General features: G+C 53.3%; 3 protein-coding genes across 13 annotated transcripts in view; 2 read left to right on the forward strand and 1 right to left on the reverse strand.

Annotated features, from left to right (window-relative positions):
- Positions 1-8,291, forward strand: part of LOC133145322 (diacylglycerol kinase iota-like) — a 77,359-nt gene extending 69,068 nt beyond the window's left edge. For 3 of the 7 annotated variants that reach the window (XM_061268696.1, XM_061268697.1, XM_061268695.1), the window contains 30 exons: positions 956-1,198; positions 1,272-1,328; positions 1,410-1,475; positions 1,594-1,749; positions 1,829-1,945; positions 2,017-2,091; positions 2,180-2,275; positions 2,358-2,440; positions 2,507-2,567; positions 2,636-2,749; positions 2,946-3,080; positions 3,149-3,227; positions 3,295-3,350; positions 3,434-3,496; positions 3,608-3,681; positions 3,755-3,866; positions 3,937-4,023; positions 4,094-4,206; positions 5,114-5,214; positions 5,289-5,368; positions 5,450-5,494; positions 5,580-5,649; positions 5,721-5,761; positions 5,846-5,970; positions 6,050-6,075; positions 6,161-6,198; positions 6,277-6,397; positions 6,485-6,521; positions 6,605-6,704; positions 6,766-8,291. In XM_061268696.1, the coding sequence (XP_061124680.1) occupies positions 956-1,198; positions 1,272-1,328; positions 1,410-1,475; positions 1,594-1,749; positions 1,829-1,945; positions 2,017-2,091; positions 2,180-2,275; positions 2,358-2,440; positions 2,507-2,567; positions 2,636-2,749; positions 2,946-3,080; positions 3,149-3,227; positions 3,295-3,350; positions 3,434-3,496; positions 3,608-3,681; positions 3,755-3,866; positions 3,937-4,023; positions 4,094-4,206; positions 5,114-5,214; positions 5,289-5,368; positions 5,450-5,494; positions 5,580-5,649; positions 5,721-5,761; positions 5,846-5,970; positions 6,050-6,075; positions 6,161-6,198; positions 6,277-6,397; positions 6,485-6,521; positions 6,605-6,704; positions 6,766-6,873 (2,679 nt within the window). In that variant the 3' untranslated portion in view covers positions 6,874-8,291. Of the gene's footprint in view, positions 1-849; positions 1,199-1,271; positions 1,329-1,409; positions 1,476-1,593; positions 1,750-1,828; positions 1,946-2,016; positions 2,092-2,179; positions 2,276-2,357; positions 2,441-2,506; positions 2,568-2,635; positions 2,750-2,945; positions 3,081-3,148; positions 3,228-3,294; positions 3,351-3,433; positions 3,497-3,607; positions 3,682-3,754; positions 3,867-3,936; positions 4,024-4,093; positions 4,207-5,113; positions 5,215-5,288; positions 5,369-5,449; positions 5,495-5,579; positions 5,650-5,720; positions 5,762-5,845; positions 5,971-6,049; positions 6,076-6,160; positions 6,199-6,276; positions 6,398-6,484; positions 6,522-6,604; positions 6,705-6,765 lie in introns of those variants that run through there. The other 4 variants (XM_061268700.1, XM_061268701.1, XM_061268704.1 and 1 more) reach the window with 4 other exon arrangements.
- Positions 1-16,282, reverse strand: part of LOC133145317 (NACHT, LRR and PYD domains-containing protein 12-like) — a 128,774-nt gene extending 112,492 nt beyond the window's left edge. The window contains exons 1-7 of the mRNA XM_061268671.1: positions 16,108-16,282; positions 14,739-15,009; positions 12,767-14,570; positions 12,523-12,693; positions 12,266-12,436; positions 11,997-12,167; positions 11,728-11,898 (exon numbers count right to left, since the gene is read on the reverse strand). Of these exons, the coding sequence (XP_061124655.1) occupies positions 11,728-11,898; positions 11,997-12,167; positions 12,266-12,436; positions 12,523-12,693; positions 12,767-14,570; positions 14,739-14,994 (2,744 nt within the window). The 5' untranslated portion in view covers positions 14,995-15,009; positions 16,108-16,282. The remainder of the gene's footprint in view (positions 1-11,727; positions 11,899-11,996; positions 12,168-12,265; positions 12,437-12,522; positions 12,694-12,766; positions 14,571-14,738; positions 15,010-16,107) is intronic.
- LOC133145341 (apoptosis facilitator Bcl-2-like protein 14) lies at positions 8,577-18,048 on the forward strand. Of its 5 annotated transcripts, none has more exons than XM_061268748.1 (8): positions 8,577-8,695; positions 10,533-10,674; positions 16,443-16,817; positions 16,905-17,030; positions 17,113-17,186; positions 17,253-17,414; positions 17,476-17,589; positions 17,662-18,048. In XM_061268748.1, exons 3-8 carry the CDS (start codon positions 16,448-16,450, stop codon positions 17,707-17,709), a joined length of 894 nt encoding a protein of 297 aa, XP_061124732.1. In that variant the 5' UTR covers positions 8,577-8,695; positions 10,533-10,674; positions 16,443-16,447; the 3' UTR covers positions 17,710-18,048. The 5 variants fall into 5 exon arrangements, with proteins under 5 accessions (XP_061124732.1, XP_061124734.1, XP_061124735.1 ...); XM_061268751.1 differs by lacking the exons at positions 8,577-8,695; positions 10,533-10,674 and adding an exon at positions 15,774-15,912 and having other exon boundaries at positions 17,662-17,754; positions 17,875-18,048; XM_061268750.1 differs by lacking the exon at positions 10,533-10,674 and having other exon boundaries at positions 8,588-8,695.
- Positions 18,049-18,065: the final 17 nt, after the last annotated feature.

An 18,065-nucleotide genomic window follows, 5' to 3' on the forward strand; every position in this document is an offset into this window, starting at 1 on the left:
GAGGCAAGTGAAGGGGGCAAGAGGGGTAGGGCAGCATCGGAGAGCTGCTTTGTGGAAAGCCCCCCCCCCACCAGAAGCCACGCTCACCTTACCTTTCATTTGCAGCTTCTGGGCCAGGTCATAGTTTTTGATCTTCTCCAGAATCTTCCTGGTCTCCGCCACAGCCTTCTTGCTGTACCTGTTCACCAGCTCTTCGGCGATGTCAGTCCGGTCTGCGTTTTCTTTTTTTCTCTTAGCCAGATCCATATAAAACTTGAACTTCTTGAAGTCGTCATCCCCCAGGTCTTCCAGCGTTTCCAACAGCAGCTCCTTGCTCTCGGCATCCAGCGCCATCTTTCCCCCGTGAAACTGAAAGCAAAAGGCAAACCTTGATTTTCTTGTACAACGCCATTCCACACCCAAAGCGCAGAAGGTGGCCTGATTTCCACCCTTTTTCCAGCACTCGCTTCCTGGTTCTCGAGGCTGCTCGACACGGACTTTGATACCTGCTTCGCTTCCTTGTCGTTACGTTCCCTCACGAAGTAGCTGACCCCCCCCTCCCCCAAACTTCAATCAAAGAAAACCACTGACAATATATGGAGAAAGCGTCCGACCATCCGGCCGGCTCACTAAATAACGCCACAAACGGTCGCCTCTTTTTAAAAGCAAAACTATGTGTCTATACGGGTCAAAAAGAAGAAAGCAAACTCACTTGTCGCTCTCCTTCGCGTCGTCTGGTCTCACCGTGTGAGCGAGCGAGCAAACGCCTTCCCAACGGAATTGTCGTTGAGGCATCCAAAGGTCAGACCAATGCCCTGCCCTGTCTGCCCAAGCCCGCCCACTTCATACATAGACAGACAAACAGACAGACGGGGAAATACACTTTGGAAGAAAGCAAATTCTCCGCTGGCGCGCTCTGCCAATCCCAGCCCGCCACGAAAATGATGGCCGTCTTGCCCGCTCATCCGCCCGGCAGGAGAACGCCGTCAACGGCGACCACCTGTGGATGGAGACCAGCTGCTCGGGCGAACTCTGCTACCTCGGGGAGGACGCCTGCCTGCTCAAGACTGCGGTGAGCTCGCTCGCCCCAAGTCATCTGCTGGCTGCCCGTCTTGACAGCCGACCTGTGTGTCTGTGCTTGAAGAAGTCTGCGCCCAGGAGGAAGTGCGCCGCCTGCAAGATCGTCGTCCACACCAGCTGCACCGAGCAGCTGGAGAAGGTAGTCCACACGCACGCACGCACACAGGAAGTCCAAAGCTCTGACGTGACGCCTTGGCCGTCTCGTGATCAAGATCAACTTCAGGTGCAAGCCGACTTTCAGGGAAGGAGGCTCGCGGTGCCTGCGAGATGTAAGTCTCCCGACGGGAGGTCCGAGCGGGGCCCAGGCCAGGTGGAGGTGTAAGGCGGCGCCGTCTGCTCTCTGCCGGCAGAATGTGCTGAGGCACCACTGGGTGCACCGCCGGCGCCAGGACGGCAAGTGCAAGCAGTGCGGGAAGGTCGGTGGGAGCCACGCAGGCAGGCCGGCAAAATGGCCGCCTGCCCACCCCGTCAAACGGTCTCTGCGAGCGACATCCCTTTCCGTCCTCGTCTTTTGTTTGTCCTTTCCTTCCGCAGAGCTTTCAGCAGAAGTTCTTCCACAGTAAAGAAATCATCGCCATCAGCTGTTCGTGGTGCAAGCAGGCTGTGAGTTGGGCTCAAATTGGAATTGTCGCGCGCGAGCGGGCTTGCCCACCATCTGAGCGAAATGCCGTCAGACTAGAAACAAAACATGTAACGAACTCGGCGATGTGATGTTGTGGGAAAATGTTGAAACGAGCCGCTGCCCGGTGCTAATTTGTGTGCCGGGCAGTTCCACAACAAGGTCACGTGCTTCATGCTGCACCAGATCGAGGAACCGTGCTCGCTGGGCGCCCACGCCGCCGTCATCGTGCCTCCGTCCTGGATCATCAGAGTCAGGAAACCGCAGGCAAGGGCCGGGCGCCGACCGCCAAGCGCTAACGGCGCTTAGCGCTAACCGCTAAGCCCATCTATGCGCAGAGCTTGCTCAAGAACTCGGCCAGGAGGAAAAGGCGCACGTCTTTCAAGCGCAGGACCAGCAAGAAGGGGCCGGATGTAAGCGACACGGATGGCGACTTGCACGTGACCTCCCTCCCTCTCGGCCGCCCGTGGCGCTGACGTTCCCTCCCTCGCCCTCCCTCAGGAGTCCAAATGGCGGCCGTTCATGCTGAAGCCGCTGCCCTCGCCGCTCATGAAGCCCATCCTGGTCCTCGTCAACCCCAAGAGCGGAGGCAACCAGGTTGGCATGAGCGTGGCTAGCGAGCGGAAGGTCACAAAGGGCGCTGGCCGTCCAGCCCAGCCCATCTGCTTCCTGTCCGCAGGGCGCCAAGCTGCTCCAGATGTTCATGTGGATCCTGAACCCGCGGCAAGTCTTTGACCTGTCGCAGGGCGGCCTTCGGGAGGCGTGAGTGTCCGGCGCTATCCGTGAGCGACAGAGCGCCACCCTCTCCACTCCGCTCTGCTCTTTCAGGTTGGATTTGTATCGCAAAGTGCCAAACTTGAGGATCCTGGCCTGCGGTGGAGACGGCACGGTACAGTTTGCGTTGACTCCTTGGCCTCGCCCCGCCCCCTTAGCACAATCCATTTCCTGCTTGCCTAGGTGGGCTGGATCCTGTCCACGCTGGACGAGCTACAGATGAAGCCGCAGCCTCCGGTGGCCGTCCTTCCTCTGGGAACAGGAAACGACCTCGCCAGGACGCTCAACTGGGGCGGGGTGAGTTCCCAAGCGTCACTCAGCTCCCAAACGCAAACAAACCCTTTTTGCTTTGTGTGCTTTACATTTACAACAATGACAAAAAAACATGCCTAAATGTGTGTGTCCCAAAAGTTTTGTCCAAGAAGGCCACAATCCAAGATGTTTCCGCCATGCAGCCTTCTTCCTGTGCTTGATTTGATTTTTTTTCTGGCAGGGCTACACGGACGAGCCCGTGTCCAAGGTTCTGGGCCAGGTGGAGGACGGCTCGGTGGTGCAGCTGGACAGGTGGAACCTGCAGGTGGAGCAGAGCCACGGCGCCGAGCGGCAGCTCCAAGACGGCACGCAGAAGGTAAAGGAGAAGCGGCGGGCGGCCGTGCGTGTCGCCGGCGTGTCGCTAACGTGCGCTGACCCGCTCAGCTGCCCCTCGACGTCTTCAACAACTACTTCAGCCTGGGCTTCGACGCTCACGTCACGCTGGAGTTCCACGAGTCCAGAGGTGAGCGGCATCCATTTCTCTCACCGTCCATTCTTAACCTTGCCACCATGTTTTCTTTGCGTTCCAGAGGCCAACCCCGAAAAGTTTAACAGTCGCTTCCGCAACAAAATGTTCTACGCGGGGGTGAGTGTGACTTTTCACAATTTGCCTTTCAAAGATCCGCTTGCAATTGCCTCAACGCAACTGTGCGTGTGCGTGGCTGGCAGGCCGCCTTCTCCGATTTCCTCCAGAGAAGCTCGAGGGACTTGTCCAAGCACGTCCGAGTGGTGGTGAGTGCAAAGACGCTCTCGCCGGATGGCTTTCACGTGGGCCGGGCCCGCGATGACAATGCGACAAATCGGATGGCGTGAGAAGCAACGGGACGTGTGACACCTTTGCAGTGCGACGGCACCGACTTGACTCCCAAGATCCAAGATTTGAAATTCCAGTGCATTGTCTTTCTAAACATTCCCAGGTGGGTTTGTTTGGGTTGGCGGCGGCGCTAGCTAACGCCGCTAGCTAACAACCGCCCCGGTCTGGTACCGCAGGTACTGCGCGGGCACCATGCCCTGGGGGAACACCGGCGACCACCGCGACTTTGAGCCGCAGCGTCACGACGACGGCTGCATCGAGGTCATCGGCTTCACCGTGGCCTCGCTGGTAGGAGGCGGGGCTCGCCAAAGACAAAAAAGAAAACAAACGCTTCAACAATTATTGTCATTGCTCCCAGGCGGCGCTGCAGGTGGGCGGTCACGGCGAGAGGCTCCACCAGTGCCGCGAGGTGGTCCTCACCACCTTCAAGACGGTGCCGGTGCAGGTCAGTTTGACGGACGGCCGGCTAGCTTTTCAGATGTGACCTTTGACCCCCCCCTTCTCGCCTGGCGCAGGTGGACGGCGAGCCGTGCCGACTGGCGCCGTCCACGCTGCGCATCTCGCTGCGCAACCAGGCCAACATGGTCCAGAAGAGCAAGAGACGCACCTCGGTGCCGCTGCTCAACGAGTGAGTCACGCGCGCACACACACACGCACACACGAACGGTCTCGGCGGCGTGCGTGGCAACTAACACTTCTGCACCGCATCTTTGTGTGTCTGTGCGTGGCGGCACTGCAAGAACTCAGCTGAGCCAGATGAAAGGCATGCAGGCGATAATGACAAAAAAGCGCCACTAGATGGCGACATCGCGGAAATCTTTTGGTTTCCTCGCTCATGCGTCCAAATGTCATGTGGCTTCCTCCTCTTTTGAGCACTTTTGAATTTAGCTCCTTCAGCTTCTTCCTTTTTTGGCGGCAGTTTTTGCAGTGGTCAGCTCAAGGCAAAGTGACTAACCCGTGCTCTTGGACCGTGTCACTTTTTTGTGTGGGCTGCTGGGTGCCTCCTCAACTGACCTCTCTTCTCCACCTCTCCATCCTCTTTGCCCGCCCTCCTCTCTCCCTTTGGCCACGGCACCGCACCGCACTCGACGGCGCGGCATCATTTGCGTCTTTCCCTTCCGCTCCCTGGCCACGCCTCCCCCGTTCTCTCTCTCTCTCTTTCTCTTGTGTGTGCGCATGCGCGTGGCGGCGCTAGTATTCAGAAGGTGTGTGCAGGTGATCTGCGCCGCCTCTCTGCTCCCCCCGACTCCTTCTCTGTGTAAGTACCTGAGGCGCTGTCATGTCAACGTTCTGCCGCCGCCGCCGCCGCCGCCGCCTGTGTGTGTGTAAAAACCTTCACGCGCTTCGAAAGCTCTGAAGCGCCAAATCTCCTCGCAGCGATGCTAATCCTTTATCAAGCGAGCAGCACGTCGCCGTCTGTCCTTTCTCGTCCGCTTTCGGTGTGCCGTTCGAGCAGCTCGCTTCTTGCCTCCACGTTACGGCGGCGGGTCCTGAGCAAGCGTCTCTTTGCGCACGTCCGTTTTTTCCCCCGGCAGCCCCCACGCCGTCCCCGAGCGGCTTCGGCTGCGGGTCAACCGGATCGGCCTGCACGAGTACGACCGCTTGCAGTACGACAAAGAGCGGCTGCGGGACATCTGTAAGTGCGCGCGTTAGGCGCTGCTCCGTCCGTCCGACCAATTGTTGAAGGGGATGATGACGTTTGGCTGCCAGCGGTTCCGGTGGGCATCGTGGTGGTGAGGGGCGACTGCGACTTGGAAACGTGCAGACTCTACATCGACAGACTGCGAGAGGCGAGATCCTCGTCTTGAAATCACTCGACTGCGCATCGTCCTTTCCTAACCTGGCCCAAACTTCTTCTTTGGACTCAGCAGGACTTGCAGCAGGCGCCCTCTCTTGGCCACAGAGTGCATTACCAGGTCGGCTGGACCGAAACCAATTGGGAGTCGCTTTGCGCCACTGTTGGTTGAAACGTTTATTTTAGTTGACGTTTATTTTTTGCAGGATGAGAGCCGGGGGATGCCTCGGACCACCTCGGCTGGCAGACTCTCTTCCAGCTGGAGCTTCTTGGATTGTGAGTTCGAAAAACCCCCGACACCATTGGTTGACGTGAATTTTTCAACGTGGTCGTTCCCCCCCCTACAGCCACATCGGCCGATCGCTTCTATCGCATCGACAAGGCCCAGGTAGGAAGCTCCGCCGGGAGTTGACGATGCCTTTTGTTTGCTTTGGCCCGCCAAAGACCTTTTGCCGCTGACGTCCTTCCGTAGGAGCACCTTCACTTTGTCACGGAAATCTGCCAGGACGAGGTGTTCATCCTGGACCGCGAGGGCCCGGCGGGGGGCCGGGTGTCATCGGCCGGGATGCCCGACCTGGTGGCCGAGCCCAGCGCCGGGTGCGAACGAGCCTTCCGCCGTAATGCCGTCGTCGTAAACGGCAGCCCGAGTAATCCTCCGTGTCGTGTCTGTTTGTAGCGCGCCGTTGACTCCCGAGGAACAAGGTAGCCGGTCGCGCTAGCGCGCTTTGCGCTCCGTTCCACGCACTCCGCTCGGTGGATGAGCTCCGCTCCGATGTATCTTTTGCAGCGCTGTTGACGGCGGCGAGCGCCGGGGATCTCTCCACGGTACGAAAGAACCTTCCTGTGTCTTGATTGGACGGACGGACAGCAGCCGAGCCAGCTTGATTTGTGTGTCTGGCGCAGTTGTCGGAGTGCGTGCGTCACGGCGTCAGCCTGCTGGTGCGAGACGGCGCCGGTTGCTCGGCCCTGCATAAAGCCGCGCGGAAAGGACACGCCCAGCTGGTGGTCTTCATCCTGCAGCAGGGTACGCCCAAATGGCAGCGTGCCAAATGGCAGCGTGCCGTGCCAACAGGTTGGCTCCGTCTAAATGGATCGTCCGTTTGCTCCTCAGGATCCAAAGTGCTTCTCGACTTGCCCGACGGAGAAAAGTACGTCGGCTTGAAAGTTGTCGTGAGCGCGTGCGACGCCAATGCATGTTTTGACCCGGTTTGTGGCGCGTGTGCGTGAGCAGAGGGGACACCGCCTTGCACAAAGCCGCTTGGGAGAAGCAGCACGCCGTGTGTCGGCTGTTGGTGGAGGCGGGCGCGTCGCTTCACAAAACCAACTTTCAGGTGCGCTCGCGCCGCGGACGCAATGTCGTCGGGCTCTCCTGATTTTGGCCGTGGCTCACAGGGGAAGACCCCGGTGGAGCAGGCGGCGGGCGACCTGGAGCTGACCTCCTACCTGAGCAGCCACAAAACACCTTCGGCCCCCCACGAGGACTTGGAAACGGCAGTCTGACGCACACACCCACGCGCTTTTCACGCTGGGGCGCAGGTTCCACGTCAGCGGGCGCCCGGCTATTTATTTTCTATTATTTATTGATCGAGACAGGTATTTATTGCGAGCGCGCTTTGGAGAGCGGCCGACGTGCTGAAGTGTTTCCACCCGTGCGAGCCTGAGTGGCTCACGGGAACAAGTATTCTTTCGCCGCTCCAAAAGCTACGACTAACAACGGAGCGGAAGCCGAGATGCCAAACGAGTGACATTCGCAAATATCCAAATATCAATGAAATCTTCTTTGAAAGTGCCAAGTGTCCAAATGGCACAGCTCAATCAGAACTGCGTCTTTAGACCGCTTTTACATTTTTCACTTGACTTCCGCTCCAAACATTGCCATCCAAGTTTGTGAAAAGGATATTTAAGATGAAGCCATCATATCCGATCCACTTGGCAGCTGCCGTCCAACTCATTCTGAGCCATGTAAAATGAACAGATGGCATGTCGCTGCATTTCTCCGCTAATCGTTTACATTACATGAATGTTTTAAGTGTTGCACTGAGGGAGGTACAGTGCCGTACCGTACTTGAGCTCCGATTGGCTTGGAGATTGTCTTCTCCTTTTCGGACTCGAGCCTTTTTTCTCATCAATACATCAGAGAAGAATTTTGCCACGGTAGAGATGACTCGCATGTAACGACGACGGCCCTTTTGCAGTTTTTCCGCTCAGTTGTGAATTGAACCCCAGTGAGTGTTTTGATGGAAATCGATTGAAAAACAAAACAAAAAGTGCCACACGTGCATCTCAAGGCGAATGTACGGCGATAACTTGAACCGCAAAGTCGGACGAGTTGACTCGTTTTAAGCAGGACTGGGATGGAATGACAATGAAAATAGTTTGGATGGGGTGAAGTGAATGAAAAGCTTGTTGTACAGTTTTGTGTTGAAAGACCAATTGTTGATTTTGGGCGCACCTTTGCTCCAAGAAAGATATTTGATTTTGATATGCTCGACTGATATGCTCACGACGATGGCTGCTTGTGGGCGGGCGGGGCCTGCCTCTTCTAATCCACGCATTTAATCGAAACTTTGTATTCCGTTTATTCTCACTAGCGTTGGTTCTGCATGGCATTTTCTGACCTCACAATTGATTCTTTTCCAGTATTGGCATAAACATCATTCTTATTGAGAAGATGACTCTTATTGTTTCAACTATTAAATGATTGTTTGGAGTGTTTCATATCCGGGCTTATTTTTGTATCGCTGCTGAAGATGACTTGAAGTGCGTTATTTGGAAGATGATGCTGTTTCTCTTGTTGGAATGCATGTTTTCTCTTTTTCCATCGTCACAATCATCCATACTTATTTCTGCTTTCTGGTCCCGGGAATCTCCAAATATGGACAGTCTACTTCATTTTAAATAAAAGTTACACGCTGAAATTTTTGTATGAAGTGCATCTTCTGTCCATCACCCAGGATCATGGTACTGGTAGCTTGGGAGCAAAATGCTCGGGCGTATCAATGCGAGCTTATTTAATTTTAGTGGACCATTGTATTTGCAGCGCTCATGTAGGAAGTGAAAGAAGGATGATGAATTTGCCCGCATAAATCACGACAGGGAATTTCCAGGAAACTTTTTTTATTCTTATTATTTAGTATCAATATAAATGGCATTTTTTACGTTGACGTTGAAGCGGTGGGGTCGCGTACGTCATGACGTTTTCATGACGCAATACGTATTACACGTGCCTGAACGCGGAAGTGAGCGGCGGCGGCGGCAGAAACAAGCGAGGCGACTTGTTTGGACTTGTTGGCCGGTTAAAAGAGAAAGCCTTCATTATTCTGTAAGTATTTCTTTAGCTTTCTTTAACCTTGTTAGCTTGTTAGGGTCATTACTGCACGTTTTGAGTTATAACATGCATAAAGTACTTCATACATTTGTTTTTTGCGTTGAAACTTTTTGACTTTGTCAGGGACTTCCATTTAAAAAAAAAAAAAAAAAATACATTTTTTTTATATATATATATATATTTTTTTTTTACTAAATTATAAAGTTACTTTTGTGGTATTTGGGTCATTTTTGTTCCTCCTGATGTGCATGGAAGGACAGCTGCTGCAAACATCGTCAAAATGACCCCAGGGGTCACGAGGTTTGCTGTGACAAGCGTAAGTGACATCAAGACGTGCTTTGATCTTTTTTTGCCATTGTCACTAAAAAAAGTCATAATTGCGATGACAAACCTTGAGGGGGAAAAAAGTCTATGGCAACACGTGGAAAGACATTGATGAGACGTTCCTGGATGCCTACATTGGTGTTCTACTCCTTGCTGGAGTTTACAGATCCAACAATGAGGCAACTGAGAGTCTCATAAATATTTTCCGGGCAACAATGTCTCTTCAGACCTTTCACATGATCTCAAGAGTCCTCAGATTTGACAATCGAGACTCCAGAGCAAAATCTGACAAGCTTGCGTCCATCAGGGATGTTTGGGAGACATGGGTGAAACTCCTTCCACTGATGTTCAACCCAGGGCCAGAGGTGACAGTGGATGAACGTTTTCTCCCTTTCCGAGGAAAATGCCCATTCCGGCAATACATGCCCACCAAGCCAGGCAAATATGGCAGCCTGTGATGCTAAAACAAGCTATGCGTGGAACCTACAGATGTACACAGGCAAATCTGCAAGCGGCATCCCTGAAAAAAACAAACAAGGAAAACATGTCGTCCAAAATGACCCGAAACACCATAGATGGCAGCAGAAAACTGACACGCCAGCAAGGTTAAGCAACATTTTCGGCGCACTGAAAATACCGTTTTTTTCCATGTATAATGCGCAAAATTTAACTAATTTATTGTCCTAAAATCTGGGGTGCGCATTATACATGGGTACAAAAAGAAAAAAAATATATTTTTATTTATTTTATTTTTATTTTTTTAATTTTTTAATCCGGATATGATACGGAGGCCGCCATTACAGATGCGCTTTCTTCTCTGCTGTTCACTTCAAACACGCTCCATCCGAACACAATGCTCTGGTATCAGACGCTTGCTCGATCACCTGCTCGTTTGCTGTCTGTCACAATGTACCCGACACAAATCCGAAACATTTCTTCGCTATTGAGTATGCTGGCGCATGCGTAGTGATACTGACCGGCAGAATAACATCCGGTTGTTCCCAAAGATGATCTTTTTTCTCAAATCATTTTACGTTTACGGACTTAAGTAGGAGTCAAAATTTGGGTGCGTATTATACATGGGTACAGGCTTTTTTACAGCATCGACATGTCATTTTTAGGGTGCGTATTATACATGGGGGCGCATTATACATGGAAAAAAACGGTAACTGCTGACGTCTCGAGTTGATCCATTCGTCAAAGGTTTTTCAACCAGTTGCTGTGTGAATAAAGCCATTTTCTATTTGAAATGTTGCTCGTCTACTTTTATAATCTCATTCGTACTCCTGTAATTTGTCTCGGTGTACATGGCAGCTTCGGTAACCCAAATTTGATTTGCTTGGTGCTTTCGGTGAAGTCACAAGACGCACTTTTGTGACCTCCAATTAATGTTAAATCATCTCGCCACTAGAGGGCGACAAAACTGTAAGATCAACTTGGTCATGAATGGAATATTCATCATCTTTTCATTCTGCTGTATGAACGCTAGTTTTGTGTTTCTTTGCAGCAGAGCTAATGGAAAACGGACGCGTTGAAATTCATGACCCTTTGGCCAACCTCAACGACCTCAGCCGGCCATACAGCCGTCACTAAAGAGGAAGAACCTAGATAAAAGAAAAGTCATAAACTCGTAAAGACAAGGCCTCCAGGTCAGTCAGGCAAAGGCTTCACTTCAATTATTCCAACATTTCCCTCCTGTTTATCACACATTTGCTCAATTTTTACATGACCAAAAACGACCACTTCTCTCGATTTTCAGTTGTCGGATCACAAGTATGAGCGCAAATATGTTCACGCCAAAAAGGACAAATGTTGCAACATCATCAAGCGTTTGGCATGCATTGAGCACTTCCTTCCTTCATGAAGGCAACATTTGTTATTTCAAAGTGCACACCAAATACAAATCTATGATCACGTTATTCTCCAAACATTTCTCATGACCACATAGTCCATCACATCTCGTCTCAAAATGTCGACTTCTGTGGTCGTTATTGATCTGGTGTGTACTAGCTAGAATGAGATGCTTCAAATGTTTCTTTCTGGTGTGACTCTAGCTGCTTGAGTCCATGAGCTGTGAGCACATCTGTTTTTGGAGCTACCCATTTTCTTCAACGCACAAGTGTCGCCGGTCCATTCAGACCAGCGAGCGAGTGAGCGAGCGAGCGCCCTGGAAGATGTTTGGAACCTACCACTCCAGCTTCACACTGCAGCAAGGATCCTTTTGGACCTCTGCCAAGACCTGCCTTTCTTCCGCTGCAATGTCATTGCTGTTGAGCTTCAGCTCTCGGAGGTGGGAGGGGTTGGACCAAAGAGCCTTGGCCAGCACCTCGCAGCTTTTCTTGCTCAGGTTGCATTTCTTGAGCCTGAGAAGACAAGAGGGCGGCCGGCTGACACAAGCCCAAGGTTCTTGGGCCGGCTGGCCTTCTGCCGCTCGAGGGGATCCTTACCTGAGAACTTGCAAGATGCACTGCGGCTTTGCCAGTCCGGCGGCGAGCGCCTCCACCCCATCATCACCCAAGTCATTCCGGCTGAGATTCAGCTTCCTCAGGCTGCCGGGCGAGCTTAGAACGGAGGCCAGCGCCTCGCAGCTTTTCTTGCTCAGGTTGCACCACTTGAGCCTGAGAAGACAAGAGGGCGGCCGGCTGACACAAGCCCAAGGTTCTTGGGACAGCTGGCCTTCTGCCGCTCGAGGGGATCCTTACCTGAGAACTTGCAAGGTGCACTGCGGCTTTGCCAGTCCGGCGGCGAGCGCCTCCAGCCCGTAGTCACGCAAGTCGTTGTCACCGAGATCCAGCTCGCTCAGGCTGCCGGGCGAGCTTAGAACGGAGGCCAGCGCCTCGCAGCTTTTCTTGCTCAGCTTGCACTCCTCGAGCCTGAGAAGACAAGAGGGCGGCCGGCTGACACAAGCCCAAGGTTCTTGGGCCGGCTGGCCTTCTGCCGCTCGCTCGACAGGGATGGAGGAGAGCCTTACTTGAGGACTTGCAAGGCGCACTGCGGCTTTGCCAGTCCGGCGGCGAGTGCCTCCAGCCCGTCGTCACCCAAGTCGTTGTCGCTGAGATTCAGCTCCCTCAGGCTGCTGGGCGAGCTTAGAACGGAGGCCAGCGCCTCGCAGCTTTTCTTGCTCAGCTTGCAGCCATAGAGCCTGAGAAGACAAGAGGGCGGCCGGATGACACAAGCCCAAGGTTCTTGAGCCGGCTGGCCTTCTGCCGCTCGCTCGAGGGGGGTGGAGGAGAGCCTTACTTGAGGACTTGCAAGGCGCACTGCAGCTTTGCCAGTCCGGCGGCGAGCGCCTCCAGCCCGTCGTCACCCAAGTTGTTGTAGCCAAGATCCAGCTCCCTCAGGCTGCTGGGTGAGCTTAGAACGGAGGCCAGCGCCTCGCAGCTTTTCTTGCTCAGCTCGCAGTCCCAGAGCCTGAGAAGACAAGAGGGCGGCCGGCTGACACAAGCCCAAGGCTGGCCTTCTGCCGCTCGCTCGACGGGGGTGGAGGAGAGCCTTACGTGAGGACTTGCAAGGTGCACTGCGGCTTTGCCAGTCCGGCGACGAGCGCCTCCAGCCCGTCGTCACCAAAGTCGTTCCAGCTGAGATCCAGCTCCCTCAGGCTGCAGGGCGAGCTTAGAACGGAGGCCAGCGCCTTGCAGCTTTTCTTGCTCAGGTTACACCCCCGGAACCTGAGAAGACAAGAGGGCGGCCGGCTGACACATGTGGGCGGCCGGTTCAACGTGCTGGCTCGACGGCACTTACAATGATGTTCGAGAAGCCTTGACCACCGGCAGCAGCATCAGGAGCCCCTCCTCGGACGGAGCGTATTCGTGGAGATTGAAGCAGTTCAGTATGGAAGCCCGCAAGAAGAAGACCAGGGCCGACCACATGGCCGGAGGTACGTTCTCAGGGTTGGACCAGAATTCTTTTAGGTACTTTTGGAGCTGCTCCAGCAGGGACTCGTCCTTCAGCTCTTTCAGGCAGTAGAACAAGTTGATGTTCTCCTCAGGAGAGTTCTTATCGATCTGTTGCTTGATCAAGCGGACTGTTTTTTTTTTGCTGTGGCGGAAGTTCTTGGGAGCTTTCAGCAGCTCGCCCATGAGCTCCTGGTTGCACTGCAAGGAAAGGCCCACCAAGAAGCGGAGGAACACGTCCAGGTTTCCCTCACTTTCTGAGGCTTTGCGGATGGCCGCCTCGTGGACCCGGACGAGCGACGTCTGCTCGCAATGCATCGGGAGCTCTCCCAGCACGTTCTTGTTGTCCTGGAACAGGCTCATCATCACGTAGAGAGCGGCCAGATATTCCTGGATGCTCAGGTGGATGAACTGAAACATCTTGCCGCGTTGGTATTTCTTGAGCGGGGGTACCTCCTCGAAGATCTCTGTGAAGACTCCCGAGTGTTTTGCGACCTGCGGGGCATCCAAGCCGCTTTCCCGCAAGTCGCTCTCGTAGAAGATCTGTTGCTTTTTCATGAGACCCTGAAAAGCCATCTTGGCCAGCGCTTTGACGTACTCTGTGCGCTTCTGGCCGCCTCGCTCCTCGGACCTGCCCAGGTGATAGAGGAGGAACTCTGTGTACATCTCGGTCAGGGTTTCGGGCAGCTCCTTTCCGTGCTGCAGATAATCTCGGAGAACGGTGGCGATGAGCCAGCAGAAGATGGGCATGTGGCACATGGTGTAAATGCTGCGGGACTTTTGGATGTGCTCGATGACGTCCTCGTCATTGGGGAACCTCTTCCTGAAGTAGTCCAGCCTCTGGTTGCGGCTGAAGCCTTTCACTTCGGTTCTGCCGTCCACCAGGCGCGACGGGATGTCGCGGGCTGCCTGGGGCCGCGTGGTGATCCAAAGCCTGGCGCAGGGAAGCAGGTTCCCCTTGATGAGATGCGCCAGGAGGACCTCCACGGGGTACGCTCGGGTCACATCCAGGCGCTCCTTGCGCTCGTCGCTCAGGTCCAGTTTGAGGCGGCACTCGTCCAAGCCGTCCAGTACAAACAAAATCTTGACGCTGCTGCTTTGGTAGGTGCGCTTGCCCAAATCTTGCAGCCTGCCCAAGATGTCTTGCAGCATCTCGATGCCCTCCTTGCTGTCGCAGATGAAGTGCTGGATGAGCTCTGCCAGCGAAAAGCTTTTCCCCTCCTCCAAGTTCAACTCGCGGAAGGGCAAGGGAAAGATGAAGTCCATGTCTGTGTTGGTTGTCCCGTTGGCCCAGTCCAGGACAAACTTGCGCACCAGGAAGGTCTTCCCGATGCCCGCGAAGCCCACGGTGACCATGGTGCGAAGGGGCATCTCGCTTTTGAAGATGTCGCACGGCTCGATGGACTCCTCCTCCTCGTCTTCGCCGCGCATCTCCAACTGAAGGACCTCGTGCTGCTTGTCGGGAAGACCGGCGACGCCGCGGCTAATGTGGAGCTTGGTGTAGACGCTCTCCAGGGCCTCCTGCTGGCTGCGCTCCGTGTTGCCCTCGGGAGCCTTGCAGTACATGTCCCGCAGGTTCTCTTGCAGCTCTCGCTTGAATTCGCCCATCTGGACCTCTAAGGAGATGCTATCTGAGGGCGCACGGGTGCCACCTGAAGGAGATCAAACGTGTCTTTAGGCCTGGCCGCAAGCGTGCTGCGCCCATGCCGCCACTTCCACTCAAGGAGGCAAGTGCAGGGGGCAAGAGGGGTAGGGCAGCATCGGAGAGCTGCTTTGTAGAAAGCCCCCCCCCCCCCCACCACAAGCCACGCTCACCTTACCTGTGATTTGCGCCCAGTCGTTACGCAGCTTCAGGGCGAGGTCGTAGTTCTTGATCTTCTCCAGAATCCTGATGGTCTCCGCCACAGCGTTCTTGCTGTACCTGTTCACCAGCACTTCGGCGATGTCAGTCCGGTCTGCGTTTTCTTTTTTGCTCTGAGGCAGATCCATATAAAACTTGAACTTCTTGAAGTCCTCCTGCCCCAGCTCTTCCAGCGTTTCCAACAGCAGCTCCTTGCTCTCGGCATCCAGAGCCATCTTTCCCCCGTGAAACTGAAAGCAAAAGGCGAACTTTGATTTTCTCGCACAATGCCATTCCACACCCAAAGCGCAGAAGGTGGGACTTATTCGGACTTGCTTCCTGTGGCCCGATTTCCGCTCTTATGACTCCTTCCTGGTTCTGGAGGCCACTCGACACTAGTGATGTGCATTCCAGTTCTTTTAGGTGAACTGAATCCTTAGAATCGGTTCACTCAAAAGATTCGTTCAAACGAATTGTTCAATGCAGCTCGCTGGCGCTGCTGATTGGCTGATTTTCTTCTTCGTTTTGTTTTACAGCACCAGCTTCAATGGGCATTACTGACATTTACTGGTTAGTTATATTTGAAAGGACAAAAAGAACGAATCACGTTAGGAAGTGATTCGTTCACTCTCGTTCACTGAAAAGATACGTTCTTTTCGAACGCATCGTTTACTCACGACCCAACACTACTCGACACTGACTTTGCTACTTACTGGGTTCGCTTCCTTGTCGTTACGTTCCCTAAAGAAGTAGGGGACCCCCGGGGAGACCCCCCCCCTCCCCCAAACTTCAATCAAAGAAAACCACTGACAATATATGGAGAAAGCGTCCGACCATCCGGCCGGCTCACTAAATAACACCACAAACGGTCGCTCCTTTTTAAAAGCAAAACTATACGGGTCAAACAACAGAAAGCAAACTCACTTCTCGCTCTCCTTTTCAATAAGAAAGTCAGTATAGTTGAATGTGTGCTTTCTTGTTTGAAATGAATTTACGTTGACGTTCAAGCGGCGGGGTCACGTACGTCATGACGTTTTCATGACGCAATACGTATTACACTTGCCTGAACGCGGAAGTGAGCGGCGGCGGCAGAAAAAAGCGAGGCGACTTGTTTGGACTTGTTGGCCGGTTAAAAAAAAAGCCTTCATTCTTCTGTAAGTATTTCTTTAGCTTTCTTTAAGCAACATTTTCGTTGCACTGAAAATAACTGCTGACGTCTCGAGTTGTGCCATTCGTCAAAAGTTTTTCAACCAGTTGCTGTGTGAATAAAGCCATTTTCTATTTGAAATGTTGCTCGTCTACTTTTATAATCTCATTCGTATTCCCATTTAAACGTCTTAATTACTTACATTATTTTGACTCCAAGGGAAACGTTTCTTTCCAATGTAGTAGTGATATGTCTGTCAGGTTTACCCGTTGAAATAAAATCTTCAGTATATAACCGACCATTATACCAAGCTATGAATTGTAATTTGTCTCGGTGTACATGGCAGCTTCGGTAACCCAAATTTGATTTGCCTGGTGCTTTCGTGAAGTCACTAGACGCACTTTTATGACCTCCAATGTAATGTTCAATCTTCTCGCCACCAGAGGGCGACAAAACTAAGATCAACTTGGTCATGAATGGAATATTCAATATTTCATTCTGCTGTATAAACGCTTGTTTTGTGTTTCTTTGGAGCAGAGCTAATGGCAAACGGACGCGTTGAAATTCATGACCCTTTGGCCAACCTCAACGACCTCAGCCGGCCAGACGCTGACAACCTGCAAGACATGCTGGAGTTTCGGCTCCTGATGGCGTACACCAAGAGGAGACGGCGGCGGTGGGAGAAGAAGAGCCAGACGTCCGTCGAGGACGGGGCTCCGGACTCGACTCGCACGTGTTTGCTGCCGGCCGAGAGCCAAGAAGAAGCGTCGCCGCCGCCAAAGACCAAGAAGAAAAAAAAGTGGAAGCGCCTGCCGAACATTTTGATGTGCATCAAGCCACAGCCGGACAAATGTCACATTGAGGCCGAAGGTGGAAATGCAGTTGTGGAACTCTGTGGAGATTTTCGAAGCGGTAAGGAAGCAACAATCCTTCCTCCTGTGACGATAAACAAGCCAGACTGAAGAGTTGATCTTGATTGTATTATGCATGGAAAAAAAGTTTCTCCAGTGGAGTTGAACGAAGAGATGGACGAGGAGATGGACGAGGTAGCCAGCAGGCTGACGGAGATTGCCGACGAAATCCCTTTTGCGCCGCCGGAATATGAGAGCGATGGGCCCGATGACGGTGAGTGCCATTTTGGGAGACAGAACGTTACAGAACGTCACGTTCTAATGTGATGACATTGCGTCGGCACGCTTACTGCAAGACCCCGACGTGGAGAAGCTGATCGGTATCCTGCTGAGGGAGTGCGGAGACAATTATGACGAGGAGGTGACCAAGGTAAGCTCTCGGCCCGCCGTCACCTTCCCGCTCGGCTGCTTAGCGGTCTGCTTTTCCGTCCCGTAGGGCTTGAAGGAAGCTCTAAGCTCCACGCAGCGTTTGTGGAGCAACGGCTTCTTTGACAAGTTGATGACGACGCTGCTGAAGAAGATGGGACTCTTCAACGCCGACCCCGAAGCGCCGGGACCGCAGACCTCGCCCAAGACCCAAATGGCGGTCACGTGCGAGGTAAGAACGTCGGCGGCGCCCTCTCGCTGACTTCTTCAAAAGGCGTCGTCGGTGCCCGCAGGTGACGAGTCGACTGTCGGCCGCGGACACGCTGGCGGGGAGCCGGCTGCTGGGCTACGGCGCCACCTACCTGCAGAATCACTTCTCCTCCTGGGCCAAGCAGCAAGGCGGTTACGTAAGTCCCGATCGGCTTTTTCCGCTCAATCTTTTTGAAGAGATGAAGCGACGTCCTCGTCGACTGTTGCAGGAGGCGGCGTTCGACGAGGACGACGACGAGGAAGACGACGTCCAGTGATAGCCGCCGCCCCCGTCGCCGTCTTTGCTCGTTCCACCTGATTCGGTGCAGTTGCTCGTACTTGATAGCCAAGGACTTGAATTATTTCCTACTGATTGTTATCGCGTCTGCGTTGCACAACTGTCATCTAGCATTTGCAAAATTGGGCTTCTGCTGACATTTCAGGAGGAACCGAAAATGCACAAACACTTTTGAATCTTTTGGGGCACACAGGTGATGAAATGAGAGGAGGAAAACTAAATTGTCAGCGTGGTGACTGGATTAGGATAGATGATTGTATTTTCAACGAGTGTACACTGAGCTTTGAAAAACAGGAATAAAAATGAAAGTCAATTCAAAGTGTTTTCACCTTTTAT

Source organism: Syngnathus typhle, linkage group LG21 (genome assembly GCF_033458585.1).
Source record: "Syngnathus typhle isolate RoL2023-S1 ecotype Sweden linkage group LG21, RoL_Styp_1.0, whole genome shotgun sequence".
Taxonomy (NCBI): domain Eukaryota; kingdom Metazoa; phylum Chordata; class Actinopteri; order Syngnathiformes; family Syngnathidae; genus Syngnathus; species Syngnathus typhle.